At 42.0% G+C, this 23,397-nt stretch overlaps 1 protein-coding gene across 1 annotated transcript; it reads right to left on the bottom strand.

Annotated features, from left to right (window-relative positions):
- Positions 1-11,939: 11,939 nt before the first annotated feature.
- Positions 11,940-22,404, bottom strand: olfml2bb (olfactomedin-like 2Bb). The gene is made up of 9 exons (XM_085255288.1): positions 21,757-22,404; positions 20,521-20,793; positions 20,297-20,404; positions 18,765-18,926; positions 18,396-18,615; positions 17,844-18,260; positions 17,315-17,491; positions 15,696-15,892; positions 11,940-13,494 (listed from the first exon to the last, which is right to left on the bottom strand). The coding sequence occupies exons 1-9, from the start codon at positions 22,009-22,011 to the stop codon at positions 13,099-13,101; spliced, it is 2,205 nt and encodes a 734-aa protein (XP_085111414.1). The 5' UTR covers positions 22,012-22,404; the 3' UTR covers positions 11,940-13,098.
- Between the last annotated feature and the right edge of the window lie 993 nt (positions 22,405-23,397).

Here is a 23,397-nt window from a genome sequence, read left to right as displayed (position 1 = left end):
ACCAAAACCTCAGATGTGGTAGGAGTTTGTTGAGGCGTTGGTCACTTCTCTCACCGCTACAACTTTTCCCTCACAGTCACTTGTCACCTGCCTTAAGGCACAGGAAACTGCTGCAGTATTCTGCAGTAGTCCAAAGTTGCTAATGATAAACAGTCATTCTATAACTCCAAACCCAGAGGATTTCCTGTAGAAAAACAACAACTTAAGCTGAGCATGAAGAAGTGAAGAATGAAGAATTTTTTTGAGAAAATGACCACAGACTAATAAAGCAGATGTATCGTGATGAGACACACAAATAAGCAGAGAATATATGTGGATGTCACCTTTTGCCATTTATCGCTATCACATCACAAGATTACTTACATTAACCTACTTCGTGTAACGTGATCCAAGACCTGCAGGACCTCCAGGAAAAGCAAAGAAGTGACATGATGGAGGATGTGAGTCACATTCAAACTTCAACTGTGTGACTCTGTGGTCTGTATGTCTGGACTCATGGAGCAGGATGTCTATTTAGAAAGCACTCAGCAGGCATTTGCTGCTCTGACTGGGCTTAGAGGAAAGGTGACTTAGGCTATCATTATGCAAACAATTGTTTTGGCACAGAAGTAAGAGTCTTTGTAAAGTGAAATCTTTGCAGATTAGTTCAAGAACTACTTTTCAAGCTATTTCTGTCTTTCTGCCTCATTTATACTTCTCTGCCTTTGGCTGTAGACAGACACGGCAAACAAAGTTATTTTCCTTTCCGAGTGATTGATGTGTGATTTAACATCCTCTTGCTTCCAACAATTTCTTATTTTCAGTCTGTTCTTCAAAGATCTTTACTTTCATAAGCTACCTAAGCTGCTTGTTATTTTTGTCTTGTCTCCATTACCACACCACAACCACAACAAGGTTATTCCTGCAAGTACTTTGGCTGTATTTCTCAGTCTGTCTGAGAAGCTTAGAGTAACAAACCAGATGTTGTAACGTAATGCCTGGGGGACACATTAGCTCTCCCTGCTGTCTGCTTTTCTTACTTCCCTCATTCATCTCTCATCTTTACTTGTCTGCTGCCCTCAAATCCCTATTATTTTCCACCTCTCTCTTCTCCCCACGTCGTCTTTTTCTGTTCTCATCATTTGCGTCTCCCCTGCTTTCTAGTATTTCCTCTTTTAGAGCACTGATGGTCTGGCTGGAAACCTAAAGGAGCCATCTGCTGCAGAAATATTCAAACTTACATAATCTACATATGGTTGAAGTAGGTTTCCTAAATACACAAAAATATTTTCTTTCAACATGAGAAAATGACTGTATCAAAAATCCAAGATGTTCCCTAAGTCATATGTAGCAGACAAAGGACATGTGAGCAAGTTTCATTTTCTGTAATAGATTCTATTTAACTCCACCAACAAATTCCAAGAATACAAATGACTGAAAACAATTAAAGAGGACCCACTGTGTTCATTTCTATCTCCAGATTTTTTCTTGCACTTTTCTCAATAGCATTTTTTACCATTCAATATAAAGTAATGTAAATAAAGTTCATTTATATAGCACTTTTCACAGACATAAAGGTCACAATAAAATTCACAAATCACAATGTTAATCTATTAACTATATTAAACCAGAAAAATAAAATAAAGAAATATATAAATAACAACAGAATATCAGCTGAAGGCCTGATTAAGGCCAGAAAAATGTACAACAGTTTTTTTTAAAGAGTCCACAGACTCAGTTAAATGGAGCTGGAGTGGTAAACGTTCCAGAGCCCACAGACTGAAAGGCTGTTCCCCCAAGTCTTCAGTCTTGTATAAGAGAGAACTAAAAGATTTTGAGTGTGTTTAACAAGAAGCTGAAATGTTGTTCAAGTTTCCTTGTAGGCGTTTCACCTCTCATCCGAGAAGCTTCTTCAGTTCTAAGAGCAATTGGTGGAGAGTCCCAAATTTTAAGCCCTATGGGAGTTTCCCCAAGAGGGTCATGGACCCCCTGTTGATCCTGTATCTAATCACACGAGCTAAGGTATGAAAATGGGTGTGAGTCACAATCAGCCACGGTTTCGGGTGAACCCATTGTGAAGCCTAGACCCACGTTATCATGTGATTTACTGAGGTCAAATGACCCACTATGTGAGTGGGCGTTAAAGCATCTGCGAAGGGATCTCAAAACTGAATTACAGATGGCAGTTGATGTCGTAAGCCACCGCCTCTGTTCAAAGATGGTCGCTCACAGTGGACATAGATGGCTTCTTTCACTCCTCTTTCAAACCATCTGTCCTCTCTGTCCAAAATGTGAACACTGGCATCCTCAAAAGAGTGACCTTTGGCCTCAGGATTGCAGATGGAGAGCCGAGTCTTGTCCCGTTGAGGTGGCTCTTCTGTGTTCTACTATGTGTTTATTAAGTGACTGTTTGGTCTCTTCAGTGTAGAGGTCTGAGCATTCCTTGCTGCACTGTACAGCATACACTACGTTGTTAAGTTTGTGTTTAGGAGTTTTGTCTTTGGGATGAACCAGTTTTTGTCTGAGTGTGTGGCTGGGTCTGAAGCAGTGGCGGTCCTAGCCCCTGGGCGAAGACTCCCTCTGGCGCCCCCCCCCCCCCCCCCACACACACACACACACACACCCACCACCACCACACACACACACAGGATTGTACATTAACATAGAACTTTTGTCAGAACCATACTGAATTTCACAAGAGAAACATACAGATGTGAAGAGAGAGAGAGAGTAAACAGCTACCAAACAGCCATCATAATTCGTCATACAATGAGAACAGGACAAATCAACAATTGACAATGGACAACTGTACCCTCAAACACACAATAATAACATGGACTGAACCACCACTCACAACCACTAGCACTTTATATAGCCTCTGTAGGAATTATATCTCACTTATCTTAACTGCACTACTGTATAGCTCTGTGTAAATAATCATTCTGTACATTCGATAATTTTTAATCCTACAACTGTTTACAACTTGCATAGTTCCCATTTCTGTATAGCTGTATATCTCAGATTTCTGTAAAGTTATTTATTTCATATTCTGTATAGTTTTTCATATTTATATCCTGTACATAGCTTGTACTCACTACAGCCTGTACATACTTATAGTTATAGAATATTCACAACATACCTCATACCGTGTACATTATAACATACCATAATAGACCCATTTCTGTAATATACTTACATATCTATATTATTGCTAATATATATTGTAATATATCTATATCACTAAAGCACTTCTGGATGGATGCAAACTGCATTTCGTTGCCCTGTACCTGTGCATGTGCAATGACAATAAAGTTGAATTCTATTCTATTCTATTCTAATTAATATTAAAATCTGTAACATAATGTATTTGGAGTTTAGTCTGTTATTGTTAATATTTTTACCATTTCTTCTTGGAGCAACTGTAACCCACATAATTTCCTTAGGGATTAATAAAGTATTCTGATTCTGATTGTTTCAGGATGACCTGCCATTATCCAATGACACATCTGCTTACCTGTATCTTTTGCCCGTTTCTCCTCCTCCTCTTTTCTCTTTTTTCTAAACTGAGGACCTGATGGCGTTGAACCCAGGATTCAAATCACGAATACATAATGGCCTTGAATTTACAACATTATGAATGAAATGTGCTCTATTTGGAAGCAGCAGGTCTCCCTCCCCTTTCCACGGGTTGTGTGTGAGACTTTAAATCATCAAAATATAAAATATAAATTTTAAATTGTTATTGATCCCTTTACCTCTAGTCCTAAAGTGTATATTTATTTTCTTACTGTTCTTATATTTATTGTTTGTTTACTTGCACTGATGTAACTGGAGCTTCGTCGTCTCGTCTAGCCAGTGTTGGGAAGGTTACTTTTAAAATGTATTCCATTACAGAATACATGCCCTAAAATGTATTCTGTAACGTATTCCGTTACGTTACTCAATGAGAGTAACATATTCTGAATACTTTGGATTACTTAACATATTATCATGCATTTTACAACTACATGAATGTACTATTGCTGTGTGATTTATTACTGTTACTGAAGGTCCGCGGCTCCGAACCGTAGTAAAGGGCCCTCTGACTAATACGGGTTCGTGTCGGGCTCGTAGCCGAAAAATAGCTTTACTTTGTTGTGTGGGTCAACTCTGCTTGCGAGAGACAGAGAGAGGCGTTGAAAGACTGCTCCAACGGAACTTATTGTTTCGGAGGAAAACACGAACACAGTGTACAGTCGAGTTTTAATAGCTTACTTACAACTGGCCTCGTCACCTCTCTGGGGACATCTCAGGCCCTCCAAGGTTTGGAGGCCTATCTCCCCCCACCACCACTTCCCCTGCCAGTGGCGGACTCCCTCAGGTATCGGTGCGTTGGTGGTTCTTTGTGTGTGGGGGTGGGCGTCCGGGTACACACCGGCTCACTCCTTGGCGGCCGCTTATTGGGGCTCGCTCAGGCCACTTCGGAGGTGGGGTGCCCCCGGCCTCTCGGCCTGGGGCTCGGTCACTCAGGCACAGCTGGCTGCCGGCGGAGCTCACGGGCGCGTCACTGCAACTCCCCCTGGCTTCTGCTCCGCGGCTGCTGAGTGAGCCCTCATCTGGGACTCTCCTCAGCTCTTTCTGGGACAGTGGCGCGGCTGCCCCTCTGTTGGTCTTCCTTGGTCTCTTGTGTTCTGGGGGCCTCTGGATGTCTGGAGTTTTGATCTCCTCCATACCTGCTTCATACCCTGGAGGACGGGGCTGTGGCCCCCCCACACTCCCTAGCAGATCGTTACATGGAGAAACCTTTGGAATGCAAGCATGCTGATCCACACAGGTATGCACACAGGTGTACACACGGGTATTCACAGACGCGGACTACAGCTTTCTTGGCTGCTGCCTCAAAGCACATTGTGCGCTGTCTATCTTGCGTGCTGCACAATATCGTTTATTATTTAGTATCTACTGATATCTACTGCTAGCTAGTTTATTGTGATGGTGCCGTTTTTTTTTACTATGTTGCTCTTTGTTGTTTGCTTTCTCTTCTGTTTTTTTTCTCCATACAGGTGACCCAGGTGTTTTTATTTTTTTATTTTTTTATTTCTTCCCCCCTTCTCACCGTCTCTTCTCCCCTTTGGTTTTCTTTCTCTCCCTCTCTTTCTTTCATTCTTTCTCCCTGTCCTGTCCCGTGTGTAGCAACTGAAAATGAAATAAATTCATAATTATAATAAAGGTCAATCAAATGGACCAATATGGCAAGGCCATGATGATCCACTTGGTAAAATAAATCCGCTTGGCATCTTTCTTGGCCTTAAGACAACAATTCTGATGGCTAAAGATCCAAACGGGACACACACAAGTCAAAAAAAACAAAAAAACAACAACAACTGGGCTCGTCAGGCTCTCTTCTTGGCTGCAGTGGTTATTATTATGTTTACATGCTTCCAACTCCCGTTTTTGCTCGATGACAACTCGTACTTTTCGACTCTCCTTTTTCTCCCACCTCGCGTTCACAGACACATAACGAGTATGGCAGTCCATTCTCCCTGCAGCACGGACTACACTGCCCATGATGCTACATTCTGCATTCTGCTTATTAGCTTAGCACAACAACAACAAAAAAGGCGCTCTCTCACCCAGGAAACACGCAGAGTGAGAGCGTCACCCTGTAACCATGGCAACCGCAACGCTGCCGCCTGGAACTACTGTCAAACAAAACCGAAACAGTCCTGACCTGCCACAATATGAAACAGGAAAGTACCGCCGTGTACTCCATTTATTTCAACAAAGTAACTGTTGTCGCGGACCACTGGAGGGCTCCACTCACACCCAGTTCTCAGGAAGTGTTGTTGCTGTGTTTTGGAGGGAAAAGTATTCAGTTGTGTGGTGATGAGTAATAAACCAGCAGTGTTAATCGAGAGCTCTCATGTCGTCTGTGTTTATCTCCACATTGGTGACCCCTGACTCGAACATGCTGCAGTCCGATGGTGGCACTGACTCCGCTCTGGATGCATCAGCAGCCGCCAGCCCTCTGCCTCCGGCTGCAGCTACGTTTGCTGTAGCGCTCGAGCTGCCGGACTTTTGGCTTCACGATCCAACGTCGTGGTTCGTGCACGTGGAGGCTCAGTTCGCCCTTCGTGGCATCTCGGCTGACGACACGAAATATCACCATGTGGTGGCTTCTTTCGACCCTCTAGCCATCCGTCGTGCATTGACTCTCCTCCGGGACCCACCCACCCAAGGGAAGTACGCCGCCCTTAAGGAGCTGCTTCTTCGGCGCTATGCCCTCTCCGACGCAGAGCGAGCAACTTAAAGAAGTCCAGACGCTTTTCTTTGCAAGCTCCTTTGACTACGAAGGATTATCGCTCCCTGGCTGAGGACGCAGATCGTATTCTCCTGGCTACCCGCACTTTCCACGATCTCGACCTGGTTCCAGCCTCGCCGGCGGTGCCTTCCACTTCCCCGCTGACCTGCCCAGACGTATCCGATCCTTCGCTGACGGCAAAGATCGCGGCACAGCGACGCCACGGACGGGACCTCTGTTTCTACCATCAGCGTTTTGGCGCTAGAACGTGCCGCTGCCAGCTGCCTTGCACTTTTCCGACCCTGGGACACGGGCCCCGTCAGCGCGCTGTAGCGGCCACGACCGCTGGCGACAAAGAAAAACTGCTCTTCATAGAAGAAAAACTGCTCTTCATAGAAGACTTGCGCTCTGGGAGACGTTTCCTGGTCGACTCCGGCTCCCAGAAGAGCCTCCTTGCCCCGTCAGGAGCCGACAGTTTAGCAGTGGGCTGCGGACCGCAGCTTATTGCGGCTAATGACTCTCCCATCGCAACGTTCGGGGAAAGGTTCGTGACTGTTTATTTTCATGGTCAGGATTTCCAATGGACCTTTGTTGTTGCCGCTAGCTCTGTACCTATTTTGGGCGCCGATTTTCTTTGTGCCCACGGACTGCTGGTCGATGTCGCTAACAGATGCTTAATCGATGCCCTGTCTTTTTATTCAATACCCTGTTTCACTCGTGCCATCGAGCCCCTGAATCGGGCTAATTTAGTGACTTCAGGGAATGTTTTTCAGCGTTTGCTCTTGGAGTTCCCTTCACTGACTGTTCCTAATTTCTCGAACACGGCAATGAAGCATGGGGTTGAACATTATATACCGACGGTCGGTCCCCCGGTGTTTGCACGCGTGCGCTGCCTCGACCCCGCGAAACTCTCCGTCGCTCGGGAAGAGTTTGCTGCAATGGAGCGCCTCGGCATAGTGCAGCGCTCGAATAGTGCCTGGGCTTCTCCGCTACACATGGTGCCCAAGTCAGACGGTCAGTGGCAGCCGTGTGGGGATTTTCGCCGTTTGAATAATGTCACGGAGAACAACCGTTACCCCATTCCCCACATCCAGGATTTTTCCGCCCACCTCGTCGGCACCTCGATTTTTTCTAAAATTGACTTGGTGCGGGGGTATCACCAGGTTCCCGTGCGCGCCGAAGATGTCCCCAAAACTGCCGTTATTACCCCTTTCGGCCTGTTTGAATTTTTACGCATGCCATTCGGCCTGAAAGGCGCCGCCCAGACTTTTCAGCGGTTGATGGACTCTGTCTTGCGCGGGCTGCCTTTCGTCTTTGTGTACCTTGACGATATATTGGTGGCCAGCTGTTCTGAGAGTCAGCACGCGTCCCATCTACATCAGGTTTTCCAACGCTTGGCGGCACACAGCCTGATCGTCAACCCCTCCAAGTGCCAGTTCGGCTTGCCGGTTCTGGATTTCTTGGGCCACCGCATTTCTGCTGATGGTGTGGTTCTGTTGCCAGACAAGGTTCGGGCTGTCTCGGCTTTTCCGCGTCCCGCGTCCATTAAAGCGCTGCAGAAGTTCTTGGGGATGGTCAATTTCTACAACCGCTTTCTCCCCAGAGCTGCGCACCTGCTGCAGCCTCTCTTGCTGCCTTGAAGGGTAAAAGAGCTAAGGACCCGATTGATTGGCTCCCTGAACGCATCCAGGCATTTTCTGGGGCCAAGACCGTGCTGGCTAACGCCGCCCTGCTGGCTCACGCCGCCCTGCTGGCTCACCCGTTTCCGTCAGCGGAGATTGCGTTGACCTCCGACGTGTTGGACGTGGCGTGGGCGCAGTGTTAGAACAGCGGGTCTCCGGTGTCTGGCAACCGCTCGCTTTTTTTAGTCGCACGCTTAGGGACAGTGAGCGCAAATATAGCGTTTTTGACAGGGAGTTGCTGGCCCTGCACCTCGCGACGCGGCATTTTCGTTTTTTTCTCGAGGGTTGGAGCTTCACCGTGTACGTCGATCATAAACCCTTGACATTTGCGATGTCCAAGGTCTCTGATCCGTGGAGCGGGCGCCAGCAGCGCCAGTTGGCAGCCATTTCCGAGTTCACAATTGACATTCAGCAGGTGGCTGGTAAGTCCAACTGCGTTGACTGTCTATCCCGCGTGCTGGTTTCTCCCGTTTATGTTGGCATAGACTTTGAGACTATGGCCGCTGACCAACAGGCCGACCCGGACGTCCTTGCCCTTCGGTCTGCGCAAACAGACCTGTGTGGAACGGCGGGCCTAGCCTGCTCTGTGACGTTTCCACCAGCCGTCCACGCCCTGTAGTTCCCCTTTCGTGGCGTCGTCGCGTTTTCGACTCCGTACACGCCCTCTCTCATCCAGGTGTCCGGGCCTCGGTCAAGCTGGTCAGCTCTATGTTTGTTTGGCCGGGCCTTCGTAAATCGGTGAAAGACTGGGCTGCCGCGTGCATCCCATGCCAACGTGCTAAGATCCATAGGCACACACAGGCGCCGCTCGAATCCTTCCGCGTTCCAGGGAGGCGTTTTGATCATGTACATGTGGATCTGGTTGGTCCTCTGCCGCAGTCACAAGGTTTCACGCACCTTTTGACTGTAGTGGACCGCACAACCCGCTGGCCCGAGGCAGTGCCTCTGGCATCCACTACAGCAGCAGCAGTGGCCAGGGCATTTTTGTCAACGTGGGTTTCGCGTTTCGCGCCGACATCACCTCAGACAGGGGCCCCCAGTTCGTTTCCGAGCTTTGGTCTGCCATGGCTGACGGCCTGGGGGTCAAGGTCCACCGGACCACTGCGTACCACCCGCAGGCCAACGGGATGTGCGAACGTTTCCACCGGTTATGTGTGGCGGACCACTGGAGGGCTCCACTCACACCCAGTTCTCAGGAAGTGTTGTTGCTGTGTTTTGGAGGGAAAAGTATTCAGTTGTGTGGTGATGAGTAATAAACCAGCAGTGTTAATCGAGAGCTCTCGTGTCGTCTGTGTTTACCTCCACACTGTATTCTAAATACCACCTTTTTAAACGGTACATGTAACGGAATACAGTTACTCATATTTTGTATTTTAAATACGTAACGGCGGTACACGTATTCCGTTACTCCCCAACACTGTGTCTCTCTATATACTGGACTGTAGCGGAGATGACAATAAAGTTTTTTTTGACTTCAGCAGCGAGCAGGCGCACCGAGGAAAAACATCGGTGCAAATTATAAGTCTGTATCATAATGTCTGCTGTTTCTGTGTTTGTTGTTTTGTTTTTATTTTGTTTTATTTTGCCAGTTGGTTATTAGACGCCGCCCCTCTCCTCCCTGTGCCGCAAGCATATAAGCTGTGGGGCATGGCCACATATCCACATCCACAACTCCACAACTGGGGGGGGAGGTGTCGTATGGATTATGTAATGGAGTAATATTATTTATTAGTGATGGAAGAACACAGAAAAAGAACAACCATAGGTTTCTCTTCAGCACTGTAGCCAGGATGACAAAAGGTTTGAGCTCTGTTGAACCAACCTTTAACCTTAACTAATAATGAGTTCATGAAAAAATTACCCATAACCATCTCACAGACGTAACACTGTGTACAGCTGCTTTAATACCATTGATATTTATTTACACTTTTTTTTCTACAATTGATCTTCCTGAGTTAACTTCAGTAATTACTTCCTCCAAACCATCAACGTGTTACACCCCATTCCTACAAGACTGCTCAAAGAATTAATTAATGTTCCAATCTTAAATAGGGTCAACCTATCTCTATTAATCAAATAGGTAACATAGGCCTTCAAACTGGCAGTAATAAAAACCATTACTTAAAAAGCCATTACCTTTACACAGTGGTCTTAGCTAATTATAGGCCAATCTCCAACCTTCCTTTCACATCAAAAATTCTTGAAAGAGTAGTTTTCAGACAGCTAGCAGATCATCTGCAGAGGAATGGTTTATTTGAAGAGCTTCTGTCAGGTTTCAGAGCTCATCACAGCACAGAAACAGCTTTAGTGAAGGTTACAATTGATCTTCTTATGGCCTCTGACAGTGGACTCATCTCTGTGCTTGTCCTGCTAGACCTCAGTGCAGCGTTCGATACTGTCGACCATAATATGTCAACGTGATTAGAGCATGCTGTCAGTATTAAAGGCACCTCACTGCAGTGGTTTGAATCATATCTGTCTAATAGACTCTAATTTGTTCATGTAAATGGAGAGTACTCTTAACACACTAAGGTTAATTGTGGAATTACAATGGTTTCCTAACTAGGACCAGTTTTGTTTCTGTTATACATGCTTCCTTTAGGCAGTATCATTAGAAGGAATAGGATACAGTTTCACTGCTATGCATCTGATACCCAAATTTATCTGTCCATGAAGCCTGATAACACGCACGAAATGCAGCAATGTCTTAAAGACATAAATTACCTCAAATTTTCTGCTTTTAAATTCAGATAAAGTTGTAGTTTTTGTACTCCACACTAACAGTCTTAGAAATACAGTATCTAACCAGATGTTAACTTTGAGTAGCATTAACTTGGCCTCCAGTAACACTACGAAGAATCTTTGATCAGAATATGCACATATTAAAAAAATACGTAGGACTGCTTTCTTCAATTTTATCATCTTATCCATTCTTTCACCCTTAAAATAATCTCTAAACTTTTAACCTCTCATTCGCTTCCAACTTTTTTTCTTTTGCTTTTCCTTCTTTTTTTCTTTCTTAACCAAGTCCTATTTTGGTAGTCTCTTTTTTGTTTTCTTTGGTATAAATATAAATAACCTTTAAGTGAGTGTAATTGCAACCCAAAGATTTTGCTCTCCATGAGAGCCCTTCTCTATCGTTCTTTTGTTTCTTTGTTTAAAGTTTTAGCTCAGTGGTATTTTAGAATGTGTATCTAGATACCACTGTTATCTTTAAACTAGACATTATGCATTGCATGTTTAAAGACTACTCTGTCAGAAGAGAGCATCCTTAGCATATGACTTCTACTGTGAGTGTGTGTCTATTTGTGTGGTCTCCTTGCTTTCAGGCGTTTAGAACAAGTCATTCAAAGTGGTACAGAACACACACACACTAACGCATTCACTCAGTTTGGCAAGTCTGTAGTGTATGTGTATGGGCGTCTTTCTTCTGCATCCTGCTCAGTGGTCACTTACCACACACACTCCACCACCACATCAACATGATGGTTATATAACTTTTGATGTCATCTCCACTGATGTTCCACTGAGTTTTAGTGGAATATTCCTGCTCAGAATTTATGCATTTGAAATCAGCTTGGACTTAATGTCATTCACTTATCTTTAACGTTTTTCAAACAATTTTTTTTTCTAAATTTCATTTCTTTCTTGTTACAACTTTGCTGTGCACACACATACTTTTTCAGCTGGTAAGACTGTAGAGCAGAGATAAAGAGCTGGCTGAAATGAACCAGATTGGAAGAACAGCGGCAGTGAGCAGTGCATCACCCTGTTTGTACCCATGTGTGTTTCTCTAACATGTAGCAGGTCTGATGTGTGTCCCGAGCATTTCCAGTTTGAAGTTCAACAGCATCTGGCCCAGGGTTTATTTTCCATCCTGTGTTCCTTCCAGTGGCTCTGCTGCTTCCAGGAAAATTTAATCATACCTCACAAATAATGCCCACAACAGGATACAGAGGCACACAGAGAAGGAGAAAAGTGAGTCAATGACACTGAAAAACGTTTGAATCGTTTTATTATAAATGTACAAACTCCTAGTTAAGCAGTCAAAATTCTTGCCCTTGTCCTATTTTGGTTGTAAAAAAAAAAATACCCAGACAAGTTAAAAATTATTTTACCACTTCTATCAACAATGGGAAATACATTAAAAGGACAAACAATAAAAATTTTATCACAAAGAAAATAACAGGCAATTACTTCAATACAAAATCTGAAAAAAAAATCACTGGTTATACTGGTTACATGGGGCATATCATATGCAAATCTGCTTTCATTAAGCAAAGAATTTGAAAAGCTGTATTTGCTGTATTTGAGGCTGATTTGTGTAATTTTGACTCTGTGTAGATTAAAGAAAGTTCAAAATAAATTTAAACTTGTTGACCTATTTCTTGTTTTTTTTCTCTTTTAAGTCATTAAAGATGTATGTTGTACAATCATTCCACTCTGTAAAAAGAGCAGTTCAAAGACATCTTGAAAAGCCCCAAATTACCATAACATTCATGGTCATTATGAGTAAATATAAACCTCTGCCCAACTTACAGTCCCTTACTGTTTCCACATCCACTATAACCAAAACAATTGTTGCTTCTGATAAATCATTTTGCCCAGAAAAGGTTATAAGACCATTTCCAAACAAAATGAAGTCACTCTACGGTGAGAAAGATTATTGATGTGGAAAATATTCAAGACATTTGCCAATTGTCCCAGAAGTTAACATCCCAGCAATTCCCCCTAAGGTCAGATCATACAGTGCTCAGAGAAATTGCAACCAAAGAGCTACATCTCAGAATCTACAAGCCCTAATTAGTATGTTAAATGTTACAGTTCATGACAGTGAAACAAGAAAACAATTGAACTAGTATGGATTGTTTGAAACACTGCTGCCAGGAAAAAGTATCTTCTTCTTCATGTCACCCAAGATACAATACAATTCTGCTTTTCTTGTCTGCAAGTGCTGTGTCCGACAGTTACTGACTTAAGTGCGTGCACATCAGAGCAGCAACCCAGTGACCACACAGTGTTTAATTTATCCACAGTCTTTTCGAAACAAAACACAGACGGAATATCTGTTCAGTTTTCATATTTCTTCCATCCTCGGCTTTGTTTTGACTCACTGGACAAACTAAATTGCCAAATATTCATCTAACCATCTGCCCATTATTCTAAATAAGCAAAAATGACATCATACATCATCTGATGACCATTATCCCATGAGTACAGTTTCTTGTCCAGTGGACAATAAGCCAGCTGGGAGTTATGTGCATGCATGTTTGTGAACGCCAGGCTTGGCACTGTGTGCGTAAGCGTGTGAGTGTCAAATGCGTAGGTCACGTTTGCATAGCGACGCTCCATACTATCCACTGCATAAAGCACACCACATACCAAGAAGCTGTTACCGTAACGACCTCTTCTGAGACCTGTGCGAAAGGTCTGTATTGGCTGAAGGTCTCGAGGGTGGAGGTGGATTAGCAGGATAACTTCCTGGTGGAAGCCCTCTGTGTCCAAAGCAGGGTAAAGCAGCCACAGGCCGGACTCATCTACCGCAAACTCAACCTGCAAAATACACAAGCTCAAGTTTGTATGACTTTTGCATCTTAAAATAATTTTAGACTGCAATCTTTCAGGTTGTTGTTTTGGTTTTAGAACCTAGAATTTTACTGATCTATTCATTCCCACTGCAGTTATTCATCTGCAGCAGGCAGCTGTTTACATACTGTTCTTAGCTCTCCAGACAGCAGATTAAGGTAGATTAAGGTAGTCCTTGCTGGTGGAGATCAAAAACAGATTTGGAGAATCTTTAAAGAGATTTTAAAGAGTTTAAAGAGAGCCTGACTGGCTGACTTTTCTTTCTAACTACAGTTGAGGCCAAAATTATTAGCCCCCCAGGAATTTTGGAACATTTTGCTAAACTTTTGCCCAACGTTTGCAGCATTGATGAAACTTGATACATTCAAACATTCACCAGTGCGATTTAGTAGCTTTCGGTACATTTTGTAATATAAAATACCTTTTTAGGTTTGCTTCATATCAAATATAATAAAAAATGGGGAGGTCAAAAATATTAGCCCCATGTGAATGTTTGCTTTCAAAACACCTAGAGTAATTAACCAGTCAGCTTTGAAACCACATCTGTGCAGTCAACTGGCTTCCTAACAACATTCAATTGGCATAAAAAGGGTTCAAGGAACAGGGCATGAGAAGAACTACTGTTACTGGCCATGCCAAAGATAAAGGAAATAATTCTGGAGCTCAGAAAAAAAGATAGTAGAGGCTCATGATAAGGGGGAAAGCTACATGCCATTTCCAAGCAATTCACAGTGTCTAGAACTGCTGTATGTTGCATCATTGCCAAGTCCAAGGAGACAAATTCTGTAAGAAACAAACCTGGCCGTGGCCGTAAGTTCAAGATTTCAAGAACCCTGGAGACGAAAATAGACACAGATGTCAGCAAGGAACACCTGCCAAGACGATTGTTACTGACCTGGCTTCTTCTGGAGTTGATGTTTCAAAGAACACAGTTGTGACGGCTATTTATCATGGTGAACTTCAGGGGCATCATCCCAGAAGAACACTTTTACTCAAAGAGCTGCACATCACAGTCCGACTGAGGTTTGCCAATGAACATTTGTAAGGTAAAGATCAGTTTTGGAAGTGCTTTGATCTGATGAGACTAAACTGGAACTGTTTCAGCACATAGTTGTTGCTTATGTTTGGCAAAGAAAGGCACAGGCCTTCAACCCCAGGAACACAGTTGGGAACATCCTGCTGTGAGGCTGTTTTCAGGCACAGGGAGCCTTGTTTGGTTGCATGGCATCATGAAAAAATAAATTATGTTGACATTTTGAAAGAGAAAATGCAGAAATCCGCTCATAGTCTAGGCTTAGGTTGTCGCTGGGTCTTCCAACAAGGCAATGACCCAAAGCATACATCAACATTAGTCCAACAGTTCCTCAAGGGTACCAAAACCAAGATCCTGGAGTGGCCCGCACAGAGCACAGACCTCAATCCTATTGAGAATCTGTGGCAAGTGCTCCAAGTGAATGTCCATGCTTGGAAACCATTCAATTTGGATGAGCTAGAACAATTTGCAATGGAGGAATGGGCCAAAATCCCTCAGAAGACCTGTGCAAACCTAGTAATGACCTACTCTAAGAAATTGTTGTCAGTTGTGGCTCAGAAAGGGTACAGTATATGACTATTAATGGCCATGGGGCTAATAATTTTGGATGTCTCATTTTTGCCCTTTCTTGTTTTAATTTGGTGTATCAATAAAATATCCTAATTAACCTTAGTGGACATTGTTGTTTTGGAAACAGATACACTATACAAAACAGAGACTTGTTGTTAATGGTCATTTTCACACTAAAATCGCACACACACATATAAACATCCACATTCCAACATATACACATCCACATTCCAATGTATGGAACATACACCCACTGATGTATATAAATAAAGACCAGGGCAGTGGCAGAGCGCGAGTGCCTGAGCCCTCACTCCCGTGCGGGTGCTCTGTGACTGCCCTTGCTGCAAGTAAAACTGTGTGTTTCTCCTCTCTGATTCTCAGCTGAAGAAGTGTCTTAGAATACATCTCTTGACAGAAACAAACCACAAAAGTGATCAGTTTAGTAATTTATAATGTTCCCACACATAATTTTAATGATGCTTGAAAGACTTCTAAATGTTCTTGTTTAAATCATTATGGAGTACTTCTTGGGCCGTTATTTAAAAATGAAAGTAATGAGTCTTACTTCAGTCTGTGTCTTGTGAATTTGCTCCTCCAGTAAAGCATCGTGCAGTGTGGTCCACGCAGCCACATATCTGTGCCTCAGGTCATATCTGATAACGTCCCTGCTGAAGGCTCGATTATAGTAGAAAGCTCCATTAAACACAACATGGCCTGTTCCAGTGAAACTGTAAGGTAGCTTGTATGAATTACTTGTCTGACCTGAACAGGAAGGACACACAGAAAATAGATATGCACAACCTTAATGATCATCAAACTAAGATATGTCCATCATGTAGAGAAAATATTTTACTGCAACTGATTGATTGATTGATTGATTGATTGATTGATTGATTGATTGATTGATCATACTTTATTCATCCCGAGGGAAATTGGGTTAATAAACATTGCAACGATTTTTACCTTAATTAATAACAGTATTTCAAATGGTTAAAAATTTATTTTGTTTTCTAATAACACTAATGTTGAGACTAGATTATTTTTGTTTATAATGTTATGCAATAAATCAGACTGTATTTTATATTTCATATTTGGTTTCACAATTATCCTCTCATTTGTACTGTCTTATAATTAAAAGACCCGCCTCCACACCCTTTAAAAAACAAACTTGTTTCCAGGCTGTGGATGATCTTTGTCTTTGTCAAGAAATTTTTTAAAACTATTTCAGCTTTTTAGAAACATCTTGGTTTCAAGCATCCAATGAAGAACAACAAATATGATTTTTGTCAAAGCCTTGTGATTAAGTAATCGTCATTAGGATATTGAGCTAAGTAATTGTCATTGTAAAATTTCCCCAAATTGAGAAGCCTTATTTTCTAAGGCAGAAAATCCCTGCAATATCCAGGAGAAGACAAATATTACATGCTCGTGCATCAAAATGATGTTCAGGCTAACTTTTCATCCAGATGCAAAGGCGAAGGCAGTTTTACATCACTGCAAAGGGACAGCTATGGTAGATGAATGCCCTTTCCTGAGCCTGGTTCTGCTGGAGGCCCCTTCTTGTTAAAATGGTGTTCTTCCTTCCCACCGTCACCAAATACTAGCTCATAATGAGCCGTATGCTCATCAGGGTTCTCTCTAATAGTGTCTATTACATGGGCCTTTCCTTACAATATGAAGCACTTGGAACAACTGTTGTTATCTACTGGCACTACACAAATAACCATTAATTTAAACTATTTTTACGTACTTTATGAAACCTCATTTAAAATGAAATTGGCAACCAAGATTTAGAGGATTAAATATAAAGATCATTTGATTGTTAAGTATCTAAACTTTAACTCCTAGACCTGGTAATATTGAAACACAGGTGCTAAAATGAATTTCACAAGTGTATAGCATTTTACCATACTCGTGTTCAGCTTGAAGGACCTGATTCTAATCCATGAATATTTTTCTAACACATCCATTGTGTGTGAAATATTGTTTCCTGTTTTTCTGGTTTTTTACTTTTACGGATCTTCATGTCACTGTTTGTTCTGTCGTTCAAATATGAAATGCATTTGTCAGTGGAATCTGTTCTGATTGCTAAAACATTGATAGAACTTTTATGAGATTAATTAGGGTACCTGACACTGTTTGAGATTAGAAGATAATTTTTTTCACAAACACAAACCTCTGTACCTAATTTGAAGGTGTCCATGTCTCGGAACTCCAGTAGGTTGTTGCCATAGTGACCACTAGTGAGGTAGATGACATTCCCATGACCACGAGCATCTCTCATCCAGGCTCCATCACTAAGGCCATAAGTATTTTTCTGGACCGGTTCAGAGATGCTGGCTACTGTGTCCTTACACACTCCTGTAAAAATACACATTAGGTGTCAGTGAGGATACACCTACTACCAGATGAGGTATTACAATACGCCGATCAGCCAAAATGCTATAATTACACCTTTCTAGTAATTATTTTGTCTGTCTAATATCTATAAGACTAAACAGTTATGTTGAAAAGGGAAACTATTGATAGAGACCAAGACCACATTTTTTTTATCAGGCTGGGAAGCTGAAACTGAAGGCATTTTAACACAGGATTTTGTGAGATCTCCCTCAAGTGGCCACTGGAGCCCTGGAGGTTACCATTTCATTTTTATGAAATAATCAACATTATTAGCTTCATATGGAAATGAATAGGTTCATTAGTCTTACTCTACCTGGCTTTTTGGTAACCACTGGTTGGTCAGCGGGGCTCTCTGTCCAGCTGAGGCGGCTTTTGGTTCTTGAATGAGGCGCTGAGGTGGGAGCTGCACCAATAGGTGGAGTGATATTGGTGTCTGAGGGTGAAGTGGTATACTGGCTGACAGGCGCAGTGGGGTGAATAGCAGTTCTGGTAGTTAAGGATTTTTGGGTAGTTGCCGTTGGGTTTGGAGTTGTTGTGGAGGAGCGAACTGGTTGGGTTGCAGTTATGGTTTGTTGGCTGGTAGATGGGGGAGCTGTTGGTGGATGGGATGGTGAAGATCTGGTCAAAGGTATGTCTTTGAGGTCTGGCTTTATGGTAGTTTTTGAAGGCCTGTTAGGTGGCAGCTGCTCAGACACCTGCAAATCCACTGATGATTTTGTGGTTACAGAAGCTACAAGACAAGATAAAAGAAGAAAGGGCCTTTCTCTGTAATTTTTAAAATAAATTTTACCTTTGATTAAATTAAAAAAGCCTTTAGCACATAACTTGAAAGCATTGATTTTACAGATCAATGCAATAGACTTACTGTTCTGTGCTTTGCCTTTCTTATCCTCCTTGTAGCTCTCTTCCTCTGCCTTGTAAAAGGTCACACCCCTGATGACAACAGTGTTTTTGTCTTTCATTTGCTGCTTTGGCTCTGTCTTCTCTTTGATCGGCTTTCGTGTTTCTGTCTGATTCCTGATTGGGTTCTGTTCCTCCACACCATCTTGCTGGTGGTTTGTCTTCAGCTGGCTGTCATAATTCTTCTGTAAGAGAAAATTCAGTCTCGTTTATAATGAAGAGGGACTATCTATGCATGATAGCAATCTTCTAGAAGAGTGCACAGCATAAAATCAGACAAGAGTTTGTCTTGACTTGTGATCTGTTAAGATGCAGATTTTCACAAGGTTTTTACCTGCTTGTGGGCGTAGGGAGCTGCTCCACTTTTAACTCTTGAGCGCTCATCATTCAGTTTCTTTTTTTTCGGCTGGATCTTTTTTTCTTTATCCTTTTCCCTCGCTCTTTCCTTTACACGTTCTTTCTCTCTCATTCTTTCAGTCAAATTTTGTGTGAATGCCTTGAGTTCAGAAAAAGACACATGCAGGGTCAACCAACTATTTCAGGTGACATCACTTTGCACTTAGTCTGGACTCTGTGAATATACAAATATATATTTTTAGAAGTCTGGATATTCAATTCAATTTTATTTATACAGCGCCAAATCACAACAGTCAAGACGACTATCTTACAATCAAGACGACTATCTTACAATCTATTATTGTAAGGTAGACCCTACAATAATAAATACAGAGAAAAACCCAACAATCATAGGACCCCATATGAGCAAGCACTTTAGCGACAGTGGGAAGGAAAAACTCCCTTTTAACAGGAAGAAACCTCCGGCAGAACCAGGCTCATGGAGGGGCGGGGCCATCTGCTGCCACTGGTTGGGGTGAGAGAAGGAAGACAGGATAAAAAGCATGCTGTGGAAGAGGGCCAGTGATTAATAACAGGTATGATTCAGTGCGGAGAGGTCTATTAAAACATAGTGAGTGAGAAAGGTGACTGAAGAAGAAATACTTAATGCATCATGGGAATCCACCAGCAGCCTACACCTATTGCAGCATAACTAAAGGAGGATTCAGGGTCACCTAATCCAGCCCTAACTATATGCATATCAAAAAGGAAAGTTTTAAGCCTAATCTTAAAAGTGGAGAGAGTGTGAGTATGAATGTTATCTGTCTCTCTGGTTCAGTCCTGTGTACCCTGCCTCTGACCCTAAACAAAATCACAGAAATATTTCTTTAATAGTAAAACTTCTATGGCTTAAAGACAATACCAACTATATATATTTTTTCAATTAATTGTAAAAATAAGCTATTCCAGTATTGCAGTACAGCCATCCATGTAGGGGTATCATATTTCAAGGAAATGTCCAACAATCATATTTCTGATATTTAAAAAAAAAATGAATACATTTTGTTGATTTTTGCGGCTCACAGACAACAAACTTTACAAGTGTAAGTGAGTGACGGGCATTTGCCATCCTTCTTTTCCAGTGAGCTACTTGCAGCATTATAGTACAATAGTAGTGACACAGTCAAATGTAAACGCAATAGTAGCCAACGTGTTTTCCTTGGGAATTTTAAGTAAAGGGAAGTTGCAACAATGTCAAGAGTTTAGAGCACATAACTGGTATACTAGTATTGCCCTAAAGTATATGATATGGCACAGTTTAACATCCAAGCACAGTCAAAGAGCAAGCTGACAGAGGATATGAAGAAGCAAAAGTGTTTAGTTTTACTATTTGTTTGTGTTAGCAGGTCTGTCTACCTTTGCAAAGCTTCTGCATTAAAAATATATACATGCTCTACGTAAGAGTATGTACTGTATACAAACTATCAGTTTTGATTTTTAATAGGTGATTTTTGGACAACATGTACTCACCTTCTCTATGTTGTCCACCCTGGTCAGTAGCTTGGTGGTAACAGAATGGAGCTTTAACAAGTCCATTCCATACAGAGAGACTTCCAACAAGTCAATGATAGTTGCCAGCTAAACAAAATCAAGAAATTGTTTTTTTTTTAATTATTATTAGTTAAACATCTTCCTGCTCAAAACTAACTTAACAGTGTATCATCAGTAACCAGAACACATGTATATGTTTCTACCTTGATGTCATCTTTGCTCGCTTCCTGTAGTTTTTTAAACCTGTACTCTCCCTCGCAGGGATTGACAGCGGAAGGTGGAGCCATGCACACACACTTCTTGCAGTCTGTTCCTTTGGTAATTGTCTCTACAGTGTAAAAATCCCGAGATGGTGATTTTAGGTCACTTTCATGGACATGGCTGCAGTCGGATCGCTTAATTGGTCGAACAACACAGCGACACACACAGTCGGACCCTGAAGACACTGTTTTTACTTTGTCGTAATCTCCCAGCAACTGAAACAGAGGCAGAAAGTTGTCTTTCTCAGTATATTTTTTCCACAATATAGGCCAGATAGCAGGAAACCTGAATAAATAGTGAATGTAAAATTAATAGTATATTATACTATACTTATATTATAATTTATTTAGCAGAAATGCAGGAACTAAAATCAGAAAAAGAGTTGAAATGTCTGACGATATGCAGCTGCAACAGTGGTGAGCTGTGTGGAATGAAGACAGCTATAGGCATTTACAAACAGGCCCTCTTTGGTTTGGACCACTTACAGTTTGAGGATATTACATAACCAACCACCAGGGGGATGCAAACTTTTACCATAGTGTACACTCACACACACACACACACACACACACACACACACACACACACACACACACACACACACACACACAGCTCTGGGCTTGATTTACCATGACAGTATGAGGTAAAAGGAAATTTCCCGTATAGTTAAACTTTTGGAATCGCTGTGTCAGAAACAACCCCTGAAATCCAACTCAAGATGGAAAACGAGAGGTTCAGGGTTCACTGTTTAAAGCAAAGTAAGTCCTAACAGCACAAGTGCTGTGGGATCTCATGTGGTTTTCCCTTGGTGAGGTAGATGGAAAGTTTTGCTGAGGTACTAACTGCTGTTACTCAGTTGAAGTCTCCTGGAAGAAGAATTAAGCAGGTCACAGGTCATGGATTGAAGTTTTAGTTTTTATAATTTGCATAAAAGAGCATGGCTTTGCAGAACTTTACTTCAGTTCAGTCAAATGTAAAAATAGGTCAAACAGCACATCATCTTGTGCTTTTAACTTTTAAAACGTTTTAAATTTGATAACTGCCTTAATTATTAAAACTAGGAATTTCTGTTCTCCCAACTCATTCGCAGTATGTGAATATACATAAACTTCTTTGTCAGTGTAGTTTAACATAGAATACAATTAATCATAAAAAGGCGCACATTATAGTTCACAAACCTGGCTTATTATATTCTCTTGGTTTTCCAGCTCGTCCTCCAGAGGCTCGACAGTGGGTTGGAACTGTGGAACTCTCCCCTGAGTGGCTTTCTCCGGGAACTGGTGACTACCCTCTGCTTTGCTTGTGGAGTTGGCATCTTTAATCGGCCTCAGCTCGTCGGTTTCAGCTAGCAGCATCTTCTCCCGAATGCTTCCGTCCACCGCCAGGCTTCTTACAGCACAGCAGAAAATCAGCAGTGAAAGTCCGCGCCACATTTCTGCACAGCAGCTAAGGATAAGAAGGACTCTGTATACAAACTAGTCTTTATCAGGTAGTTGTAGCCAAAAATTGCGGAGCAAGTACGAATGAATAAACACCCACGCATCAAACGGTGCAGTAAATTACTTCACTAGAAAGTAGGCTTATTGTCCGGGTAAAAACGAGTCCATAAAACGGTTTAGCTTGAAAAAAAAAGTACTCAAACTTAAAAAAGAAAGAAAGATCTCGTGTACTTGTTATTTTTTTTATGAAGACTCGTATTAAAATAATTGTTGTAAAAGAAACGAATTAAAAGCTAAAATAATAATAATAATTTTTTAAAAAAGGTTGCTTTAACTCGGGTCAGTGTGACGTGTCCCCGGTGAGCTGAATGGCACCGACGGACCTCAACACCGGCCCCAATCAGAACTGGACTAACTGCGCTCGAGCCTGAGCCTGAAGTGGGAGTGGGACAGATGGGCGGGGAGGGAGAGGGGAGAGAGAGAGAGCAGAAAGGCTCCAGGTTGAACACTTAACATTACACACAGCTTACTGCAGCTTGCCAGCCAATCAAAGTAGCCTAACTGGGCACTGCAAAGGTCCCGAGCGGTTTATCATGTCACAACTGTTTTTGCTTTACCAGTAAACCTCACGGTATGTTCACGTTTAATAAGGTTCCCATTAAAACCGATGTCAAACAATTTTCTTACTATTAATGTCTCGAAATATACTACAAGGTATTTAGTTTAACCAGAATATCTGAAAACGGATCCTGCTTATTGTAACAAAAACTATTAGAAATATAGAGACTTTTTTCAAATTATATTTTAATATTTATATAAAAATACGTCATATCGTATATGAAAAATTATACAAACAAGTTAAACTATTGTATCATTCCTAACTCTTTGTGTCTTTCATAAACACATGGCCATTAGAATGTCATCAAATATACACCCATCCGTTCACTTCCGCTTATCCATTTCAGGGTTGTGAGTTGGACTCACGAAAAGGCACTTTCGCTGTAGTAGGGAATTGTGCTTTTTGTGATTGTCTTCCATGTACATGCTGTTCAGTGATGTTCATATTAAGTATGGACAAAATTCTAGGTCAGTGTTTGAAAAAGTAACCCCTATGAGCCACAAACTCATAAGACTGCAAACAAACTCTAAGTGTTCTGTACAAAAACCCAGTTATAAAGTACACCAAAAGCTGAAAGTTATGTTTTGTTGTGTTAGCTAAATATTGTGGAAATCACAGTGCTCATTAAAATGTGTTTAGAATTTGCAAATTGATGATGATTTATCTAAAAAATCATGTTGTCGCCTACATAAGCTGCCTTCATAGGTTGACGGTATTGGAATTGATTAAACTGGTCCTGTGTTTACTCCTTGTCAGAGTGT

The sequence above is a fragment of the Mchenga conophoros genome, linkage group LG18, assembly GCF_057382185.1.
Source record: "Mchenga conophoros isolate Kocher_MC1m ecotype Shallow Benthic linkage group LG18, M_conophoros_male_GT1.1, whole genome shotgun sequence".
In the NCBI taxonomy this organism is placed as follows: Eukaryota; Metazoa; Chordata; class Actinopteri; order Cichliformes; family Cichlidae; genus Mchenga; species Mchenga conophoros.
Note: the sequence above shows the minus strand (reverse complement) of the source record. Positions and strands in the feature narration are given on the sequence as shown.